Source organism: Hemitrygon akajei, chromosome 21 (genome assembly GCF_048418815.1).
Source record: "Hemitrygon akajei chromosome 21, sHemAka1.3, whole genome shotgun sequence".
Lineage (NCBI taxonomy): Eukaryota > Metazoa > Chordata > Chondrichthyes > Myliobatiformes > Dasyatidae > Hemitrygon > Hemitrygon akajei.
The window spans coordinates 36004052-36028381 of record NC_133144.1 but is presented as its reverse complement, the minus strand read 5'-3'; the positions used below and the strand labels follow the sequence as shown (position 1 = coordinate 36028381).

Here is a 24330-nt window from a genome sequence, read left to right as displayed (position 1 = left end):
TTTTTGCCTCTACCTGTTTTGCTCTTTTTCTTGATCAAGCCTTTCAGTATCTTTTGTCATCTAAAGCTGTCTAATCTTTCCACCTTTGCCGTTCATTTTTACCAGAACATAGTGGCCCTGGAATCTTTTTAAAGACTCCTAATTGTCAGATGTAATTTTACCAGCAAGCTTTTGTTGCCAGTTTACTTGCAATGACCCTTCTGTTATGTTATTAAAATCATAATAACATATTATTATTAATAACAATTCCTCCAATTTTGGACCGTAACTTGTGGACCAACCTTTTCCTTTTTCATAACAACCTTGAAGCTGCCCAGATTCATTTCCTAAAGTCGAGTACAGCCCCATCTCTTGTAGAACTATTTACTAATTGCCTGAAAATACTCTTTTGGAGGACAGTTACTTACAAACACTCTTTCCCTCTATCATTTTCACTCTTGATTTTTATTTATTTCCCTTTTTTTATTTCCTTTATTTGGATTTAAATTTGTTACCTGGGTTTCAGTACCTAAGTTACAGGGAAAGGGAGTTGAGAGTTAGGGGGCAAAAGTTTAAGGGTAACACAAGGGGGAATTTCTTTACTCGGAGAGTGGTAGCTGTGTGGAATGAGCTTCCAGTAGAAGTGATAGAGGCAGGTTTAGTATTGTCATTTAAAGTAAAATTGGATAGGTATATGGACAGGAAAGAAATGGAGGGTTATGGGCTGAGTGTGAGCCAGTGGGACTAGGTGAGAGGAAGAGTTCAGCACGGACTAGAAGGGCCGAGATGGCCTGTTTCCGTGCTGTAATTGTTATATGGTTAACTTTGACTTGTAATTTGAACTTATTTTCTTGCCACTCTGGCTCTATTTCTTTACCTAGACTTTAATGAAGGGAAAAGACTGTTGCCCTGTAATCGACTAAGGTCTTAACCTCAAGCTGTTATCTGCTCTCACTTCCATTAATTTGTAGGTCAGAATTTTTTTAAGAGTTGACAAGTGAGGGGGAATAAGTAATGAACATGCTGAGAAGTAGCCCATTCCAATGAAATCTGGATTGATGTATCATTAGGGTGAAGGTCAGAATCCTCTTTCATATGTTGAATGAATTATATTATTGTTGTGAACACTTCCAATTATTTATTTACTTTTGTACCTTATTTGTCCTTGTGAAAATATTCTAAAGTTATAATAGCATGTTTTCTGTCCTAAAACAAGTTAAGGAGGACAAGAAATAATTAACTTTTAAATGATTGCAAATCATTGTATCTTCACACCATCTCACTCCGGTGGTTAATTTTCTGGTGTATAAAGGGTACAATACTTTCTCTCCTTCCAGTCTCCCCTTGGACTTTGTGCAACTGGCAGACCAACAACAATGGGAAGGCGAATAGGTAAGCCTAGTCATCTAATAAGGTGATGTGACTTTGATATTTTTTAATGTGTAGTTTTATTTTGTTTATTTCTTCTCCGACCTGTTCTTAAAGTTGTTTTAATGTTGTAGTTCACCTTTAACTTAGCTGGTGCAATAGCAAGTTAAGGAAGGTACAATTTGACAGATGCTGGTTTTTAACCATATAATGTCTATTTGACTTGTTAAAGAATAATAAGGGTGAATTGTACATTTAATTTTTCTTGAGGCTGAAGTTCCAGCCTTGTCTATTGTAGTTGTCAATTTACACGGGTCAGTTGAAAGTTAAAATCAATTCTGTTTTCAGTATCCACACTACTTACTGCCCATTCCCCTCCAACAAGACTGAAAGAAAATCTCAACTGTTCACATAATATATAGGTCATTTTGATCATATCAATGACCATTTACCAAAACAAAATGGAATGTAGATTTCAAAGGACCAGGAGATGGGAGCCTCCATTTAAATAAATCTCAAAAGATGGAGACATAAGGGTTTACAATGTGGTTGTCTAAAATAATAAAATGGTTGTAACATTTTTAACATCAATGAATGACCAGTTTGATCTCAATGTGTGACGATTTGGGTTAATTTGCATCAAATGTTGATAAAACATTTTCCAGGTTATTAATAATTTGAAAATATAATTTACATGTGTTATAGCTTCCTAACTGGTTAGGCTTGGGGATTAACGTAAAAAAGGTTATTTCACCATCTGGGTAAATCCATACTCTAAGCATCTGTTTTATTCTTTTATTACTGCCTCAGAGCTGTGGAAAAAGATTTTTAAAAATGCAGTTCTGGAATTGCCTCTTTTCAGAACCACTTCCCGTATTGTCACTGTGTATGCATGGGCATTAAAGATAGCTAATCTTTTCTTCCATTTAGTGTGGAGTTAGTACTTCCAAAGCTACAACTATTAAGATTCATTAAGCTATTAAAATATAATTTACAAAAAAAAACAAATTTTAGAACATGTTTGTTTGATTTTTAAGAGAATGTAAATTACCTGAAACCTCTCATGCTTCCTCCTCACTGACGTGAATGAAACACTGCATCATCTGAGCCAGACATTCGATCTGCAGAATTTCTAGCTTAAGCTAGAAAAACGTAGCATTTTGGGACTCAGTCATTGGACTACAGAAGGTCAAAGTGCAGTTTTCAAAAAAATATGGGAGCAGTGAGGATTTTTCGAGAAGTTCAGAGTTTTTATCTTTGTCTTAAGTGGTCCCTTAAAATGATTTGGGGTTGTCAGTGTCTCAACTCTGCAAACTAATGTGCATTACTGGAATAGAATTTATTCCACTTAAGAAATAACCAGTGTAGTAATTTGAGAAAAATCTATTCAAGTTTTTGCCTGCAGTTAGTTTGAAGTGAGCAAATGGAATTTGTTTTTTTTTGTATAGAATACTTTATATTGAGCGACAATCTACCATTAAGAATGAAAGGAAGATTTTTAGAAAAGTCACTTTCTAAGAATCGTTGTCTACCTTGAATATTTCACGGGGAATTATTTTCAGCATCTCCCTGATGCATAACTCAAAACAGACACATACATGCAAAGTGCTGGGCGAACTCAGTGAGGCATGCAGCATATAAGAGGAAAATTAATTGTCGATGGTTTGGTCTGAGACTTCTCATCAGTACTGGTAGTATTGTTGTCTTGTCATTCATTTCTCAACTGTTTGTGTCCTTTTTTGATTTCTCAGTAATATTTCCTCTTCAGTGTAAACAATGTTGCCTCTTTTTGTTTCTCGAAATGTCATTAGGTACATCAGATACCTCTGCACATCATTTTCCACCAGTAAAGGCTCCAACCCAGACAAAAAAGAAAACTACCAAGCACTGCTTTCTTTGTGGGAAGAAAACTGGATTGGCGACCAGCTACGAGTGCAGGTTAGTATTATTTTTGTTCTGGTCAAATGCTGAGGTAGACATGTCTTTCAGGTGCATAATTGGTTGTGATATACAGTCGGCCCTCCTTATCCGTGGGTTCTGGATGCACAGATTCAACCAACCGTGGATCGGGAAAACCCAGAAGTTCTCTCTCCAGCACTTGTTGTTTGAGCATGTACAGACTTTTTTTCTTGTCATTATTCCCTAAACAATACAGTATAACAACTATTTACATTGTATTAGGTATTATAAGTAATCTAGAGATGATTTAAAGTATACGGGAGGATGTGCATAGGTTACCGTGGATTGAGATCAAATAAAAAACCGGAAGTTCTCTTACTAAGTAAGTTGGAGCAAGTATATCTGGTATTATTTAGCATCAGTTAGTCAAACATTTGTCTTAGTATATAATATATATTTTACCTATGCATATAAAACACTTAAGAAACATATGTATTTCAATAATTAAACCACTGCTTTGCGTAGTAATAATTGTAGCTTTCATCGGGGCAGGGCCTTTCACATGCTCCATTACTCTCACTTTATCCTTTAAAATTCTTCCTATCGTTGACTGACTGTAGCCTAATGCTTTTCCAATGACTGATGGCATTTCACCTCTTTCCAATCATTTTATTATTTCCACTTTATTTTCAATCGTGATTGTTTTTCGTCAATGGAACAGAAACACTGCGGATTCAGAGCTCCGCCGGTCCTAAAGTCTACTGCACTGAGACAGGTTAAATAAGGGACTTGAGCATCCATGTATTTTGATATCCGTTGGGGGTCCTGGAACCAATACCCCGATAAGAAGGGCTGACTGTACTTTCCTAAACTAGAAACTTGGCATTTGTTCTTTTCCAGTCTTGGGCAGTTGGAATCAAGACTTCCCATGTTAACACATTAATGTGTAATTTAAAATAAAGACCACAACAGGCCAGTTGAAAATGAAAGACCAGATATAAATTCTAGATATGTATCTTTGAAAGTGTCATAGCTTTTCCATTTACACCTTTAGTTTAGAGTTTAACATTTACATTTTTCTTTTTTAACCTACCAAAATTATTCATTTAAATCTAAATAAGGAAAAATTCCACGTATGTTCAAGTCACTCTTACTATTCCCCAAATATTGAAATATTTGAAATACATGCAATACAAGTTAGGAGTTTTACAGACAGTAATTTCAAAGCATTGAAAATGTTGGGCAGAATATTCTTGGGAGAGATGAAGTTCCTAATTGTATTTCAGTTTATTGCTTGTAATTTTAAATGGACATAGGGGTTTTGGTTGATATGCTTTTGAGTGCTTGCAATGCAGGTACTGTTTTCAGTGATTATCCTTTGAATGTAGAGGGATTGATGTTATTGAATAGATTATATCTTGAAATGTTTACAGTCAAAACTTTGTAGATATTTTTGTCTTTCATGACGTGAATGATGAAGAGCGAGAAAAAAGTAATGCTTCTATTTCAGGTATAATGTGAAATTGCTTAGGGCAGCAAAAAGCAATAATTGTTGGCCATTTACTCTCACTTCAAAAAAATGTCCATTAGTTAATTTTAAGTACTTTATTTAGGAATAAATAGCTGTTTCAGCTCATTACACATTAGGATAAACTAAATACAAGAACTAAGCAAGTAATACCTTATTAATATTCAGTTATATATTTTGTACACATTCCTAATTCCTTTTAAACTATCCTGGTCATTGTGTATTGTAGAATGCCAAGCTGGTATGGATGCTGTGAACAGAATAAAAATTTCAGGCATCTTTAGTAGTAAACTGTCTCAGCTCAAATTCCACAGTTCAGCTGGAGTGCCCTGTGAGGGCACAAACTTGTTTTGAGATACTTTGTGCAGAATGCCTTTTCCTTTCCCACACTTTATCCTTGCCTTCATCAGTTATTGTGTTATGTGTACTACTGTGTTTTACATACTGGTTTGAAGAAATGTTGTCTTGTTTCTATATACATTACATGATTATAATGTATATAACCATATAAATAGATAAATGACAATAAATTTGACTTGACTTGCCAATCTGGTGTATGTATGCAGTTGCCAAATGAAAGAGCAGTTTTATGCTGTGTTCCCAGCCTCAGTATTGATTGGATATTTAAATCTACAGGGCACTTGTATACCAGTGGAAGAAGGTATTAATATGCCTGGTCTCATCAACCTGCACCAGTACCATAGCCCTCCATACCCCTCTCATCCATGTACCTATCCAAATTTCTCAAATGTTGAAATCGACCCCACATTCACCACCTGTACCGGCAGCTTGTTCCATACTGCCACCACCTTCTGAGTGAAGAAGTTCCCCTTAAACATTTCACCTTTCACCCTTAACCCATCTAGTTGTAGTCTCACCCAACCTCAATGGGGGGGGGGGAGGGAGCCTGCCTGCATTTATCTTATCTATACCCCTCATAATTTTGTACACCTTTTCCAAATCTTCTATGTTCTAGGGAATAAAGTCCTAACCTATTCAACCTTCCCTGTAACTCGGGTCCTCAAAACCCGGCAAAATCCTTTTAAATTTTGTCTGCACGCTTTCAATTTTATTTGCATGTTTCCTGTAGGTAAGTGATCAAATCTTTACATAATACTCCAAATTAGGCCTCATCAGCATCTTAGACAATTACAACTTAATATCCCAACTTCTATACTCAATACATTGATTTATGAAGGCTGATGTGCCAAAGCTTTTTTCAACGATCCTATCTACCTGTGACACCACTTTCAAGAAATTATGGATCTGTGTTCCCAGATCCCTCTGTTCTACCACACTCCACAGTATCCTATCAGTCACTGGGCAAGACCTACCCTGGTTGGTTCTCCCAGAATGCTATACCTCGTGTTTGTCTGCATTAAATTCCATCTGCCATTTTTTTCAGCTGGTGCAGATCCTGCTGCAGGCTTTAATAGGCTTCCTCACTGTCAGCTGATTTGTTGCAGAGTATTGCTCCACACTCATGCCTTCCCTAAGGCATTGCATCTCCCTGAACTTGTAGTGTCATTTTAGTAATATTTCAAATAATGCTCTGATTTATTAATGATATTTAAAAGGCCTTGTATTGGAGAAAATAATTGCAAATATTGAGAGCACTCCAATATTGGTTGAAAGCTTCTGTTGGATGTTTTATTAATAGCATCTCTCAAAACTTGAAGCAAGGAGTAAGAAAATGGTTCTTGCTCTTTTACTGACCCCTGCCCTACCTCCAAAACTATACTCCGTTCCCTTGTGTTTTAAGACTGTTTCATGTTGAATGAGTACAAAAAATATGGTCTATTTGAAGCTTTAGTACAATATTAACAGTAGTGTATTTTGCATATCACTTGGAGAATCTTCCTAATAGTTTTTCAAGTAAAGAAATCAGATATTCATAAACGTGTACTTCAACATTAAAATTAATACAGATTGTTTGAGCACTAAATTGTGTTCCTCAAATTGTAGGTGTGGAAACAATTTTTGCGCAACTCATCGCTATGCCGAGACTCATGAATGTACATATGACTACAAGACAGTGGGAAGAAAATATTTGCAAGAGACCAACCCTGTCATTAGTGCACCAAAGCTTCCAAAAATCTGATCCACGTAGTTTTGTGCAACCTGTCAGACTGTGCAGAAAGAACTAAATATTTAACCATTTTGCGTAATTTTGACATTGGTCTTGGAAAGACAAAATTGCCAATCAGAAGCACATAATTGATGCTTGGTATTTATGTATTATGTAAACACTATTGTGGGTTTTTAGTTTGCATAATTCTTTTAGTAAATTGTCAGTGTGGAAAAAGAAATGAAATTTCCCGAAGATTTGCGCTGTGGGTTTGGTTTCAAATGAATGCAGATGTTTTTGTTAATTTTGTATTTGGTGCAGATAATGCTTCACTAGCAAATCTTGCAAGAATGCACTTTATTAAAATCCTGTCACTACTGTTTGACTGAAATAAATCCCAAGGGAGGACTTTTTTTTTGAAAAAGATGGCATGTGCATTAGATCTTTGTAATATAACATTTTAAGTACGTGTCTATTTTAACATTGCAAGTTCTTGTTAAAGGTATATTTATTTCATGCTGAAAAATTTGCGCCTCTGCTGCTTCTACAGATGTTGACACCATTGATAGCTGGATTCAGTGACAACTGTACTTGGCTCCCATACTGGGTTGGTTGTGCAATATCTCTTCAGTTGTTTAAAAAAATTCAAGTTTTATGCACTGTATAAAGATTATTGATCACCTTACTGGAAACATGTTCTGAGGTAATTTTAAAATTTGTTGTTCTGTCTTTATGACTGGTCCTCAGAAATTATCCTCTGCCTAACTCTGCTTCTGTTACATATCTCACGTTTTGGCAAAGTGAATCTTTTTTGTAATCTCAGTTTTTTAAATACAAGACTACACATTTGTTTTCTTTTGCAAATAAAAGTTATTGCTGTTAACAAGATTTGAATAAAAATTGAATAATTTGCACCTATAATTTTTCTAATGTGCAGACAGCATCTAGCCAATATTAAACTAATTTATATTGAAACAATGGTATTTTGCATTTGTACTGTAATGGTATCTTGTACTCTATTTAATTGCTTGATCAGTCCACCCTATTTATAATTGAACTCTGCAGGCGAGAGGTAATCACCAGAGGTTTGTAGTTTTTGCCCTCCTGTAATGAAACCCGTAACTGGTTCAAGAAGGGGGCGGTTAATGTGTGACCTATTATTCTTTAAATTTGGCCTTTAGATCTTGGTGTCATTTAAAATTGCTGTGATAACAATATTATTTCAACACGTGTACAATTTTGTAAGTTGTATTTGTAGTGCCTTTTTATCAATTTTAATGTTATCCTGAGCATTATATTCATAGCATGAAACAATATTTGCATTAAACAGGGATGTTTTGTGTTTAATTGCACCATTTAAATGTTTTATAACTGCATAACTTGATCATTCTGTAGCCAGAGTGTGTTTCTTTCTCCCCTACAACACCTATTCCAGCAATTGCCTGTTTACTTTTATTTTCTTTTCCCGCTCTTTCTTTCCAACCCACTGATCATGTGAGCCTCTAGATCTGGTGATGACTGAGGCTGAGATGAGGCATTCTGTGATTCACATCATCTATGTTATAAATCTTGTCTTTTTGATTTAGCTTTCTCTCGTCAGTAAGGCAGAATCTATGGTGATTCCTCAGATACCCACCTGTTGATTGGCACGTGGGTAGGAAGCATGGAAATCTGGTTTAGTATGTATCACTTGGTCACGAACAGTTGCAGTCATTATTTTGAAAGTGGACTTAGGATAGTGGCTGTCACTTGAGATCAGTAATCTCCAAGAAACTGCCAACTATCAATGATCTTTGGAGAGAACCATCTCCAACCAATGTCTCTGAGTCACCTTTGCAACAGACAAGTTTCCTGACAGTCGTTCAGCTTCCTTATGGATTATTTTCACTGTACTTGTCATCAGTTTCTGTCTGCCTTAGACTCTAAGCTCGATGCATTTATTTTGGGTGGATGCATTCTTATGGTTAGCCACAGAACACAGCAAGCATACCAGTGCTGGTTACTAACATGGGAAAACATTCCAAGAGGACAAGAGCTGATGCTGAGCTGAGATATTAATGCAAATGCTTCTATTGCAACATTTTTCAAGGACCTCCTGTTACCTAGCCTGTACAACAACTGTTCCATTAAACTAGATTAATAGAATGGGAAGGGTAGATTTAAGATGGTGCTGGTGAAGCACAGCAACAATTTGCTGGTAGTAAGCAAAGCTATAAATTACTATTTTAATCACACTTTTTCTCAGATACAATCAATAGCCTGGAACTTCCCTTTCGGAATATGTCCTGGCTTTCTTGCGGTGCAGACTGAAGTCTCAAAGCTGTAGGACAGTTGTGGCAAGGCGGTTACGAGTTGAATCGCGACAGTGGAGTGTAGATCCATGAGTGGAGAATGAGCCAATGTTTGACCATTGCTGGAGTGGACGGAGGCGATTCGATGTGGCAGAACCGAGGCAAAATTGAGGCAGTGCGACTTGGGAAGACCCAAGATATGACCAATTTAAGCACTAGGTTGAAGTGGAAAGACTGGGTACAGGCCCGAGAGCTATTGACCTGAGGTTTGGCTGATTCGAGTGCCAGACCAGATTGAAAAGGACAATTTGTTTGGGCCAGAGGCGAGGAACAGGCCAGAGTTCAGCTTGCTGCTCCATGAGTTTTACTTGTCTCTGCGCCGAACTGAACTGCAATTTAATGTGCTCCTGAATCAGCTGTGGACTCACTTCCTTGAACTTCATTTTTTAATGTTATTTGCTGGTTTGCACGATTTGTTTTTTTTTGCACATTAGGTGTTTGAAGGTTTTCTTTTTTAAAAAAGTGGGTTCTATTGGCTTTCTTTGTTTTGTGGCTGCCTGTAAGGAGATGAATCTCAGGGGTTGTTTATAGTATACATACTTTGATAATAATTGTACTTTGAACTTTGAAATTGATTCATGTAAGTGTCCTGTCGAAGATGGTGCACTTTGCATACATGCTGTTGGCTCTTCTCCCCAATGGTCACTCAGGAGCTTCGTCATGATGACAGTCATCTGTGAGAAGAGTTATAGGTATGGTTTGGAAACTTTGCACTGGAATGAAGCTGTGTAGTAATGTGACTGTTTCCTGTGGGGACACAGTGGAAAAAATAAACAAAGCCCTCAACTGTTTCTACACCAAATAATCAGGATGGAATTGAGAGGTTCTATCAACTACTCTGTAGTTGCAGTGTTACACATTCCACTCTTCCACAATTCGAGGGTAGACACTGCACAACACAAGAATTCGCCAGTATTAACCTCTGAGTGCAACGAAATATAATTTGGGTAGAGAGATATAAAAGAGAGCAACTGTTTGCTTGACCGTCCAGTTTCCTAAGAATGGCTTCTTGTCTACCAAGATATTTTCATGACCCATTTCTATTTCTTTCTGTAATGTTTCATTATGCTTAGCTTGCATTTTCAGCCCCAGAAGATTTTTAAATCTGCTGCCAGCCTACATACCTCTGCGTTTGGAGTGCTAAGTCAATAAATCTGTTACTTAATTATTAACAGTAAAATGCACGAACAAGCTGCATCTTACAATGAAATGCTTTCAAGGTAAGATGGCTCACCTTGGCTTTCTTGCTTCCTGTTTTGGATCTTTGTCTCTTAACTGTATAATCAATAACTTGAAAAGAATATGTAGCAGAAATTTGCGGTGTTTAAAGGAAAAGAGAATTGGAGAGTTTATTCAACACACTAGTGCACACATATAGTACAGCAGTGGCTGTCTTCCTTCTGTGCTTTGGAATGCTATTGTTTGCGAGTGTTGTAAGTTTTTATTTAAGCAAAGGAACATTGATATTTTTTGATGCTGAATAACGTTAGCAATTAGACGGGAGACCGTGAAGTGGTGCAGAACTTCCTTACTGCTCTGTAATACACACTGTAATGTGGCAAGCCACGTGTGAAATCCTGCTTGTATGTATATTTCCTCTTGTTTCCAGGGTTACTACATCTATGCATGTAATGTCATTTTTCTTTCATCAACGGGATGATGGTGTTACTAATGTGAGTAGCTTTTATTTTCCATTTGGCATCCTGTGCCTGTAAATCCTTTTAGTTGGGTCATGTCTGTCCCATTTTCCAGGGGCTGGTTCCAGCAGACAGCACGTTGTCGACATGTGGAAAGAACCAGCATGGGAAGTTTTCGCTCCATAATGGAGAATTGAATTTAGATTGATTTGTAGAGATACAACACAGAATAGACCCTCCTGGCCCTTCAAGTCATGCTGTCCAGCACACTCCTGATTTAATCTGAGCCTAATCATAATACAATTTACAATGACCAATTAAACTACCAACTGGTACGTCTTTGGACTGAAAGAGGAAACTGGAGTGCCCAGAGGAAACCCACGCGGTCACAGGGAGAACGTACAAACTTCTAGGCGGTGGCAGGAATTGAATTGTACTGTAAAGCATTGTGCCTACCGCTATGCTACCACACCACCCCACTGGTGGTTTGTACAAAAGCTGGCATTTAGACAGCAACTTTCACGCCTAAGTAAACCCAAACATTTATCCAATTAAGTTGTGTTGAAATCTGTGAACCATTAAATACAGAGTATACACAAGAGATTTTTCTGGTGCTGCAGATCCACAACAACACACACAAAATGCTGGAGGAACTCAGCGGGTCTGACAGCATCCATGGAAATGAATAAGCAGTTGACGTTTTTGTCTGAGACCCTTCATCAGGACTGGAAAGGGAAGAAGCCAAAAGAGGGGGGAGGAGGAAGGAGGACAAACTAGGCTAGGCGTTAGGTGAAGCTGAGGGGAGGGGTGCATAAGATGAAAGATGTGGAAGGAGTCTGATAGGCGAGGGGCGTGGACTATGGGAGAAAGGGAAGGAGGAAGAACACAAGTGGATACAGTAGGATGGCGCCAACAGATTTGCAGGTTAAGTGTTGCTTCACCTGCTTGGGGCTTGAATGGAAGCAAGAAAGAAGATGAATGGGCAGATGTAGCACTTCTTCCACTTGCAGGGATAGGTGCCATGAGGGAGATTAGTGGGGTTTGATGAAAGGACAAGGATCTTTTCAGAGGGCGTGATCCTACGAAGAATGGGGGGGGGGGAGGTAAAGATGTGTTTGTTGCTGGGGTCTCATTGGCAGAAGTTGCGGAGAATGATGTGCTGGATGCAGAGGCTTGGGTGGTAGGTAAGGACGAGAAATTCCATCCCTGTTAATGGGGTGAGGGCGGATGTCTGAGAAATAGAGGAGATGTGTGTGAGGGCAGCATCAATGGTGGAGGAGGAGAAATCTTGTTCTTTGAGGAAGGACATTGCTATTGTCCTGGAAAGGAAAGCCTCATCCAGGGAACAGAAATGGTGGAGACAAAGGAATGGCATTTTTATAGGAGACAGGGTGGGAAGTTTAGTTAAGATAGCTGTGGGAGTCAGAGACATGGAGAAGAGAAGTCCAAAATAGCTGAAGTAAATTTAAGGCCAAGGTGGAAGTTGGAGGCAAAGATGATGAAATAGATGAAAGTGTTTAAATTCTCTTTTAGAACCATGTGTCCCAAGTCAGCAGAGGAGCATGTTGCTGAACCAGTTGTTTGTATTGTATGATGTATTTTTGTACGTAAATATTGGCTGAAACTAACTAAAAGTGTTTCAAACTTTTAAACTCTGATTACATTGCTGATTTGGGTTTGACAAAAAAAGGTAGCGTGCTATTAAAGAATGTCGGCTCAGGTGTGATGTACTGTGCCTAGTTAGTTATACTAACTCCCACCAACTAGCATAACTGAGGGGTGTGGGAGAAAGCGCAGGACCTGAGGGAAAGCCATGCTATCACAGGGAAAATGAGCCAAGGTCAGGACTGAAGTCGTCCCTATAGCTGTAACTATGCCATCTGTATTTTTTTTGCATCTTGGTAGAGATTTAATTTAGCACAGGTAAACAAATCATGTCCTTAAAAACACAAAACATTCCAAGGTACTTCAAGAGAGCCCTGCAAGCAAACCTTAACAAATTAATCTCAGTGACCATCGAGGAGCTGATAAAAGGCAGATTTTATGAGAGAATCTAGAAGAAATTTACAGATGCTGGAAATCTGAAACAAAAGCAGATTTTGGACTCATTTAATCAGACACTCTTTCCCACACCATCAGGCCCACCTACCCTCCATCTAAAAGCATTGTTTCTCTCCCAGTTTCCATGAAGGATCACAGACCTGAAACATTGACTATTTCTCTGAACTTTTCTAACACTTAAGGCTTTAAGGAAGTTCTTAACTGGAGGAATAGGAGCAATGAGGGGATTCCTAATGGCTTTGATGTCTGAAGGTATGACAGCCAACTGCTACAATCGCACCAAACAAAGGCTGGCACTGCAGAGTACAGAAATCCTGGGTATAGAGATTTGTTGATACCATCCCAAATGTTTCTTCACCACTGTGAATGTTCAGAGGCCAGAAATTCCCAGGAGTGAGAAGAGATGTTTAAAAATTTCACTAACACTAAAGCAAGTGGGGGAGGTGGGACATTTTTGCTTTGATACATCCTCACTCTGCTTCTCTCCTGTTAAAATGTGACTGACACATTTACAGAGGAAAGCTGTAGCAAGAGCACACAAAAGTTGTGTTGTTCACTGACCAACCCCTGTGACTGAAACACCAGCTTGTGACCAATTACAGAAAAGAAAGGAGGTTGCGGCATCATCAGGTGGGTGTACAGTGATGGGAAACCAAAAGAGACATTTCGGTGAATCCCCACTAGAAGTCTAAATTCACAATTGATGTGACTTCAATGGGAAGTGGATACAGTCCTCTCCAGATGTACAAATGATATTTAGATGCCATTCAGGCACAAACACCACCAATTAACATGCTCATTTGATAGATTCATTAAATCATGCAGCACAGAAAGAGGCCCTTCTGACCAAGATAACCCTGCCTTGTGCATCAGTCCCAGATGGTAGACATATGACTCCCTGTCTTGATGAGGATGGACTTACAGTCACTGTATTCTCCAGCAGGTGGCAGTGAGCTGCATCAGCATGATGGCTCATTAAGCTCCAATAAGCTCTGCTCCCCAGTAAAGCTGACTTAAAGGTAAAACCCATCCCTCCTGCAGGTCACTGACTTTTCTTGAAATAAATAAAGGCCACAACTGGTGCAACCTGATTGTTTTAATCTATTCTTAAATTTGTCTGTTTATACACTCAGTGGCACTTTATTAGGTATGTCTATACATCTCATACTGGCAAATATCTAAGCAGCCAATCACGTGGCAACAACTCAATGCATAAAAGCATGCAGGGATGGTCAAGAGGTTCAGCTGTTGTTCTGACCAAGCATCCGAATGGGGAAGAAATGTGATCTAAGTGACTTTGACCATGGAGTGATTGTTAGTGTCAGACTGGGTGGTTTGTATAACCAAGAAACTCCTGGGATTTCCACACATAACAGTCTGTAGAGTTTACAGAGAATGGTGTGGGGAAAGAAACAGTGAGCAACAGTTCTGTGGGCAAAAAATGCCTTGTTAATGAGAGAAGTGAGAGGAGGATGGCCAGATTGGTTCAAGGTGACAGTAACTCAAATAACCACGTGTTACAACAGTGGTGTGCAGGAAAGTTTCTTTAAATGCACAACATATCGAATCTTGAAGTGGATGGGTACAGCAGCAGAAGGCTACAAACATACTCTCAATGACCACTGAAGTACGTAATAAAGTGACTACTGAGTGTAGATAAAGGATGTTCACAAGTTAGACTAGGGCAAACCTTGGACTGTAAAATGGAGCTGTGGCTTTAATTCAGTTCAGGGGAGAGCAGAATACACTTTTGACATCTCCCTCCACCCTACCATTTCATCAGTTTCCAGTTCCCTGATCCTAAGTGGCTCAGCTTTAACATGGACATTCCATTTCACAACACCTCCACCCTACATTTTTCCCTTAAACAAGATTCCCTCCTCCAGCATACCCTTTCCCCTGGCTGAATTCATCTTCACTTTGAGCAACTTCTGCCTCAATTCCCTTTACTTTCTACAGATTAAAAGTGTGGCACTGGGAACTCACGTGGGAAGTGTGTGAAGTGATCTGTCTCAGTCTCACTTAAGCCTTCTCTTCATCTCTGCCTCTGGTACATCGGCAACTGTGCTGGTGTTGTTTCTTGCATTTGTGCAGAACTTTATCACTTCTGCTGCCAATTTCTGCCCTGCTCTCACTCTCCTCTGGTCTGTCTCTGGCTCTTCCCTTTTTGAATCCCTCCATCTCCTGGGCAGCACGGTAGTGCAGTGGTTAGCATGATGCTTTACAGTACAGATGACTTGCTACTGCCTGTAAGGAGCTTGTACCATTTCCATGTAACAGCATGGGTTTCCTCCGGGAGCTCCGGTTTCCTCCCGCAATCCAACGACATACCAGTTGGTAGGTTAATTGGTCATTGTAAATTGCCCCGTGATTAGGCTAGGATTGACTCAGGAGTTGCTGAACAGTGCAGCGTGAAGGGCCAGCAGGGCGTGTTCTGCGCTGTATCTCAATAATTCAATGTCTTCTTTCTTAAATGGTGGTTTCACTTTTACCATCGTCGATCTATTTCTCACCCTTGACTCTCATCCCGTCACCCAGAGGGAACAAAGAGAAGGTTTCCCTGGCATTCAGCTTCCACCCCACTATCATCGGAATTTGGCAATCATCCCTACATTTGCAAGTTTGGTATGGGCCCCCAAATCCTAAGAACTTTCTACAGGGGCACAATTGAGAGCATCCTGACTAGCTGCAACACTGCCTGGTATGGGAACTGCATCTCCCTCAATCGCAGGACTCTACAGAGAGTGGTGCGGACAGCCCAGTGCATCTGTAGTTGTGAACTTCCCATGATTCAGGACATTTACAAAGACAGGTATGCAAAAAAGATCACTGGGACCCGAGTCACCCAAATCACAAACTATTCCAGCTGCTACCATCCAGGAAATGGTACTACAGCATAAAAGCCAGCACCAACAGGCTCCAGGACAGCTTCTTCCACCAGGCCATCAGACTGATTAAATCACACTGATTTGAGTGTATTTCTATGTTACATTGACTGTTCTATTATAAATTACTATGATCACACATTGCACACTTAGATGAAGACAAAGATTTTTACTCCTCATGTATGTGAAGAATATGAGAAATAAAGTGAATTCACTCATTCATTCATCTTCAACAAGATTCTACACCAGATGTAGCTTCCTCCTCCCTTTTCGGTATTTTGGAGGGGTCATGTTCCTCTGTCCCCACCAGATGCTTCCTTTACAGAAGGCGTGGGAGATGCAATATTTGCTGTTTTACCTTGTCTTTTCCCAATGCACAGTCCTACCAGGTGAAGCAGTGATTCATTAGCACTTCTTCCAGGCTGTGTTCTGCATTCGTGATTCACGCTGTGTTCTGCTCTACAGTGGCGAAACCAAATGCAAATCAAGTGGCTGTTTGCAGAGTATCTGAGCCTGATTCATGGGATGACTTGTTTCTCCCACTCTGACCCTTGACTGTTACAACAAAATCCAAACGTAAACTTGACGAACATTCCCTCACCTTCCTTTGGGGTACTTTACAGCTTTCTTGGTTGACTATTGAATTCTACCACCTCAGGTGATACATTTTTACTGCCTGTATCAGAAATGGCTGCTGTAAGTCATCTATCGGAGATGTCAGCTCAGTTTGACTCTCTCCATGAGCATAGCCAACCTTGTATCTCAAGATAGTATATATGTATATACTTTGATAATGCATTTATTATCTTTGACTTTGACTTACCTGGTGGAGTGTACTACAAGCCTGCATTTTGTAACATTTTGTGTTCATGGCTTGCATTCCTTCTTGTAAACTGCCTCCATTTCCTAGCTTTACTTCATTTTTCTTTCTCTAGCAGCCCCAACAGCCCATCACTAAACGATCTCTACACCTTATCCCAATGGGCACCATGGCTTCACCTCCTCAGAGGTTCTCTCTTCAACCCCTCCATCCCTCCTTCATCTTCCCTGCAACTTCAAACTAACTTGCCCTCTTTTTCCCAGTTTAAAGCTGAAACGGTAACTCTGTGTCCTCTCTCCACGGATGCTGCCTGACCAGCTGGGTGTTCCTGATATTTCCTGTTTTTATCATGGAATACAGACCACTGGTTTGTCCTCTTATCCTTCCAGCTCGTTTGGTGGTTATAAGAGAACGTGGTTCTTGATCTCTGTCATCTCACTCTGATGCCCGTGATTCTGCATGTCGTCTTTGATCAGCATCCATCTTGCTCTGCTGATGGGACTGAATACCTCTGAGGCTAGTTCACGGAGAGGTTAAGGATGTGGGTCTCTGAGATTCGAGTCTCATATAAACCCTGACACAGACAAGGGCAAGGGGTCGCAGGTAACCCAGGCTTGTTGTGGCTCACTGTACCTGCTGCGGGAGTTTCTGTAACTCACCCAGGACTTGGGAGAAGTTTTGTGAAGGATGAATGTGCCGAAGCGGCTGTGTAACTCAGCAAAGCTCTTGCTGCATCCAAAGCAGCGTCCAAGTGTGCCAACATTGTGTCAGCTTTTGAGCCTGTAACTGCCTCAGGGTGAAGCAGTTTGTCAATTTCACCACCCACCATTTAATTAAAGAGAAATTATTGTGGGTTGTGGAGCATAAATTTAGAGCTTGGTTTTGCCAAAATTCCTCAGTGACATCGAAGTGTGAAGGCAGCGGCATGTCGGGGGATGCTAGTGATGATGGGAACAGGGAAACGCATAGATGCTGGAAAAGACTTAGTGGGTCAGGCAGGAAGGAAATGGATAATCAACGCATCAGGTTGAGACACCTCATATTGGACTGTTTGTTTCCTTCCATAGACACAGTCTGGCTTGGTGTGTGTTGCTACAGATTCCAGCATTGGGAGGCTTGTGTGTACAGGCCTCTGGGTGCTGCTGCTTTCATGGCGTTTTTGTGGAGCAGTGAGATTGAAGTGGGATGCATTTTGGCATAGAACTTCCACTGTGAATGGTAGCACATTAGGGAGAGTGATGGAACAAGGGGACTTAACGATACAAGCACATACCGTAGTTTTTTGAAAGTGGCATCACGATAGACACGGGCAAAAAGGACATTTAGCATGCTGACCTTCATTAGTCAGGAGATTGAATGTAGGAGCTGGGACATTATGATGCAGTTGTAAAGGTCATCGATGAGGCCACACTGTTTAATGAAAGATGTGGTTGAACTGGAAAGTGTGCAGAAAAGATCTATGAGGATGCTGCCAGGACTACTAGCGTTGGACTAAAGGGAGAGGTCTTTATTCCTTGGAACATAGGAGAATGAGGGGCAACAATACAGAAATGTTTAAAATTATGAGGGGCATAAGTAAGCTGGATGGTTGCAGTTTTTTCCCCCAGAGGAGACCAAAACTAGAAGCCATAGGTTTAGGGTGAGAGGGGCAAGATTTACAAGGGGCCTGAGAGGCAAAGTCTTCTCGTAGAGGCTGGTGAGTGTATGGAATAAACTGCCAAAGGAAGTGTTGTATTGTAGGTAGGCACTGTAGTATATTTTAAGAAACACTTGGATAGGTATATGGACAAGTGGGGTTTGTAAGGATATGGGCACAATGTGAGAAATTGGGATGGCTGGGGCCAGCATGGAATGTTGGGCTGAAGGGTGGCACTGGTGCTATAATGCTCTATGATTCAAATGTCATTGGCACTGTGGAGCTCTGACCTGTCACAGCAGAAAAGCTGTCATTTATGTGCGTTGTCTTGGAGCTCACGTGGTAACCACGGCAGCGGGCGACACGTAGCAACAGCTCATGGACCGCAGGAAGGAAGGCCACATTCGGTAACCTGTGGGGACCGTGCTGTCGGCTCTGGGACCGACGCCCAGGCTGGGACTGCCAAGCGGGAGGCGTTCAAATCCCACCACATAGCAGCTGGGGAGTTTACATTCAGTGATCAAGTAAGTTTGAATGAAAACCGAGTGGAAGTAGCGTAACCCTGAAGTGAGCAGCCTGGCCACTAAGATCCTTCAGGAAGGCAGAGCTGCCATCCTTCCAGTAAGCGCCTTCTCCATTGGTGACACCTAGACTTGCGAAGGGATAAATAAGGGGAGGCCTCTGGACCAGTGTGTGGGGTTGGGAGGAGGGCCAACACTGGCAGTGTGTGGGAGCAGGAGATGCTGAAGTTACTGAGGATTCTCCTTTCTGAGAATTCTTCCTGAGGAATCTGAGGATTCTTCCTCGAGGATTCCACCACTCCATCCCTCAGTACACATACAGCAATTGGATTTCTGCTGAGCTTGTGGGCTGCCCCCTGTGTTGGTTGTTAACTCACACAGCGCATTTCACTCTGTTTCAATGTATTTGTGGTTAGTAAATAAACCTCATCTTATTGAGTTTTCTCCTGCAATGCCAACTGTCAGAGAACCTGCAGCTCAGGTGTATGGCTCTGCCCAGCAGCTCACAGGTAAGGGGCCTCATCTCCAGAACATTCCCCCCCCAACAGGGTTCCACTCCATTTAGATATACACACAGTGTTCCTCCAGCACTCTGTTGCTTTCTGAATACAGGAGCACCTTGATGCAGATGAGCTGATGTTTCCTGAAGATCCAGCCAGGCTTTCTGCAGCGACTCTGGTGTGCACCTTAACCAGGAGTGACGTGCACGACACAGGGCTCCAAGGAAGGGTAGAGAGGAGGAGACGGAGGCAGACACCTGAACACTTCTCACTTAGAACACCTCCCATTCTGGAACACCCCACCCAACACTTCCCCCAACGCCTCCCCATACTTCTCACTAAGTACTCCTCCCTGATACCTGCAATATCTTCCTGACCCCTCCCCACCACCTCCCCCCCAGTAAATGCCCCACCCAACCACTCTCCAGCACTCCTCCTCAATACCCCCACCACCTTAATTTCTCCCATCTCCTCCCTAACAGCTCACAGCCAGAACATACTGCTAACACAACCCCTAACAACCCCCACCCAGAACCCTCCCTTAACACACCTCCCCACCCTCCCAACAACACCTAACCCCTTCGCAAACAGCCCTAACCCAGAACATTCCCCCAAACCCCTCCCTTAATACACCTTCACACCCTCCCAACATCACTGCCCACACTTAACCCCTTCACCGCAACCCCCACCCAGAACACCTTTCCAACACTCCCAACAGCTCGAAATCTTCCCAATCCAGAACACCTCACCCAACCCCTCCCCACAGCTTCCAGCCAGAAGATCTTTCTGTCACCCTGAGCATCTCCCTCACCTTTCCCCAGCCACTCCCTCCCAGTTTCTGGTCTCGGGGAAATCAATGGGACTCCAGAATTCCATTCAGTAACCAGACCAGGAACCTGGCAGAGTGCCTTGCAGTTCCTTGTAACTCAGACAAAAACCCTTGCACTTCCTTACCACAGTGCAAGCTAATCCACCCATGGTATCCAGGCCAACCTTTAGGGAAGTTACGTCAAATCCCCTGTGACCTTCTCTCTCTTTCCAATATGCCCATCAACCTCCTACCACTCACCCAGGGGAAGCTGACCACACTCCACGTTGGCCGTTGGATTTGTGGGGAAACCAGAGCACCTGGTGAGACCCACACCATTGCACAGTGCAAGCTGCACCCGGACAAGACCAAAGATCAGGATTGAACTTGAGTCTGAGAGGAAGGACTACTGCTCTGACACTGTGCCCCCAGGGTGTGTGTTGGTACCGCAAACTTTCATAGAGATGTTGAGGAGTCCCAATTTTTTTTGAGTCATCCAGCCTGTACGGTCAGTTCCATTCTTCCTTGCTGAGATTTCACAGGCATGGGTTTGAAGCACCCTGGAGTGGGGATGAGTGTGTCAGTGCTGGGTTCAGCAGTCCAGTCAGGCAGTCCTGACACATGCACTGACCTCTCAATCACTGGGCGTTGCTGAAAGAAGGCACGGCAGGAAGCTGTCAGCGACAGCTGGGCAATGGCACTGGGAGCCGTTTTCTTGCACGAAGTGGGACGAACCCTTCCTCCTGCGGCCCCCCCCCCCCCGACATCTGAACACTCACCGAGGGGTGAGGGTGGGAATAGATGGATGGGGAGAGGGCACAGCGTGCCTGATCGTCAAGGGGTTGAGATTTAGACAGCAGATGGAGCTTAACATCATTCCTTGTGTGACCTGGCTGCGGAAGAGATGATCCTGTGCACAGATGGAGTGGGGGAGGAGGGACTCAGCACGAAGGCAGTAATCCAGTGTGGCAGGCACTGCAGTAACTCGGCATTACTCACAGCTGACTGACTTCACCAAAGGCTCTCTGACTTTTCAGGAATGGTTGAGCCGCTTCCTGCAGGACCCTTCCAGAGGCTCCAGGCTCCCTGACACGGTCCTCAGGACACTGTGCAATCTGCTTATTGGACAGGTAGATGCACCAGCTCAGAGTGTGAACATACTCTCTCCATAGTTGTATACTCCTCATAGTATTCCACACACTGACACACTCACTTCAGCCCTTGAACGCAACGACAAATTCACCGGAACCCTGCTACACATTGACACATTCCAAAGAGCCTGCACACTGACACATAACCCAGACACGCTGACACTCTCCCGAGAACCCTGACACTCTCCCCAGAACCCAGACACACTGACACTCTCCCCAGAACCCTGACACAGTGACACTCTCCCCAGAACCCTGACACACCGACACTCTCCCCAGAACCCAGACACACCAACACTCTCCCCAGAACCCTGACACACCGACACTCTCCCCAGAACCCAGACACACCGACACTCTCCCCAGAACCCTGACACACCGACACTCTCCCCAGAACCCTGACACACCGACACTCTCCCCAGAACCCTGACACACCGACACTCTCCCCAGAACCCAGACACACCAACACTCTCCCCAGAACCCTGACACACCGACACTCTCCCCAGAACCCAGACACACCGACACTCTCCCCAGAACCCTGACACACCGACACTCTCCCCAGAACCCTGACACACTGACACTCTCCCCAGAACCCTGACACACCGACACTCTCCCCAGAACCCAGACACACCGACACTCTCCCCAGAACCCTGACACAGTGAAACTCTCCTCAGAACCCTGACACACCGACACTCTCCCCAGAACCCAGACACACCGACACTCTCCCCAGAACCCTGACACACCGACACTCTCCCCAGAACCCAGACACACCGACACTCTCCCCAGAACCCAGACACAGTGACACTCTCCCCAGAACCCAGACACACCGACACTCTCCCCAGAACCCTGACACACCGACACTCTCCCCAGAACCCAGACACACCGACACTCTCCCCAGAACCCTGACACACCGACACTCTCCCCAGAACCCAGACACACCGACACTCTCCCCAGAACCCTGACACACCGACACTCTCCCCAGAACCCTGACACAGTGACACTCACCCCAGAACCCAGACACACCGACACTCTCCCCAGAACCCTGACACACCGACACTCTCCCCAGAACCCAGACACACCGACACTCTCCCCAGAACCCTGACACAGTGACACTCTCCCCAGAACCCAGACACACCGACACTCTCCCCAGAACCCTGACACACCGACACTCTCCCCAGAACCCAGACACACCGACACTCTCCCCAGAACCCTGACACAGTGACACTCTCCCCGGAACCCAGACACACCGACACTCTCCCCAGAACCCTGACACACCGACACTCTCCCCAGAACCCAGACACACCGACAATCTCCCCAGAACCCTGACACACCGACACTCTCCCCAGAACCCAGACACACCGACACTCTCCCCAGAACCCTGACACAGTGACACTCTCCTCAGAACCCTGACACACCGACACTCTCCCCAGAACCCTGACACAGTGACACTCTCCCCAGAACCCAGACACACCGACACTCTCCCCAGAACCCTGACACAGTGACACTCTCCCCAGAACCCAGACACACCGACACTCTCCCCAGAACCCTGACACACCGACACTCTCCCCAGAACCCAGACACACCGACACTCTCCCCAGAACCCTGACACACCGACACTCTCCCCAGAACCCAGACACACCGACACTCTCCCCAGAACCCAGACACACCGACACTCTCCCCAGAACCCTGACATAGTGACACTCTCCTCAGAACCCTGACACAGTGACACTCTCCCCAGAACCCAGACACACCGACACTCTCCCCAGAACCCTGACACACCGACACTCTCCCCAAAACCCTGACACAGTGACACTCTCCCCAAAACCCTGACACACCGACACTCTCCCCAGAACCCTGACACAGTGACACTCTCCCCAGAATCCAGACACACCGACACTCTCCCCAGAACCCTGACACACCGACACTGTCCCCAGAACCCTGACACACCGACACTCTCCCCAGAACCCAGACACAGTGACACTCTCCCCAGAACCCTGACACACCGACACTCTCCCCAGAACCCTGACACAGTGACACTCTCCCCAGCACCCTGACACACCGACACTCTCCCCAGAACCCAGACACACCGACAGTCTCCCCAGAACCCTGACACACCGACACTCTCCCCAGAACCCTGACACAGTGACACTCTCCTCAGAACCCTGACACACCGACACTCTCCCCAGAACCCTGACACACCGACACTGTCCCCAGAACCCTGACACACCGACACTCTCCCCAGAACCCAGACACAGTGACACTCTCCCCAGAACCCTGACACACCGACACTCTCCCCAGAACCCTGACACAGTGACACTCTCCCCAGAACCCTGACACACCGACACTGTCCCCAGAACCCTGACACACCGACACTCTCCCCAGAACCCAGACACAGTGACACTCTCCCCAGAACCCTGACACACCGACACTCTCCCCAGAACCCTGACACAGTGACACTCTCCCCAGCACCCTGACACACCGACACTCTCCCCAGAACCCAGACACACCGACAGTCTCCCCAGAACCCTGACACACCGACACTCTCCCCAGAACCCTGACACAGTGACACTCTCCTCAGAACCCTGACACACCGACACTGTCCCCAGAACCCTGACACACCGACACTGTCCCCAGAACCCTGACACACCGACACTCTCCCCAGAACCCAGACACAGTGACACTCTCCCCAGAACCCTGACACACCGACACTCTCCCCAGAACCGACACAGTGACACTCTCCCCAGCACCCTGACACACCGACACTCTCCCCAGAACCCAGACACACCGACAGTCTCCCCAGAACCCTGACACACCGACACTCTCCCCAGAACCCTGACACAGTGACACTCTCCTCAGAACCCTGACACACCGACACTGTCCCCAGAACCCTGACACACCGACACTGTCCCCAGAACCCTGACACACCGACACTCTCCCCAGAACCCAGACACAGTGACACTCTCCCCAGAACCCTGACACACCGACACTCTCCCCAGAACCCTGACACAGTGACACTCTCCCCAGCACCCTGACACACCGACACTCTCCCCAGAACCCAGACACACCGACAGTCTCCCCAGAACCCTGACACACCGACACTCTCCCCAGAACCCTGACACAGTGA

At 43.9% G+C, this 24330-nt stretch overlaps 1 protein-coding gene across 2 annotated transcripts in view; it reads left to right on the top strand.

Annotated features, from left to right (window-relative positions):
- zfand4 (zinc finger, AN1-type domain 4) overlaps positions 1-8149 on the top strand; it is a 62153-nt gene extending 54004 nt beyond the window's left edge. For both annotated transcript variants that reach the window (XM_073025199.1, XM_073025198.1), the window contains exons 8-10: positions 1317-1371; positions 3159-3285; positions 6740-8149. In XM_073025199.1, coding sequence (XP_072881300.1) covers positions 1317-1371; positions 3159-3285; positions 6740-6875 — 318 coding nt within the window. In that variant the 3' untranslated portion in view covers positions 6876-8149. The remainder of the gene's footprint in view (positions 1-1316; positions 1372-3158; positions 3286-6739) is intronic.
- Positions 8150-24330: the final 16181 nt, after the last annotated feature.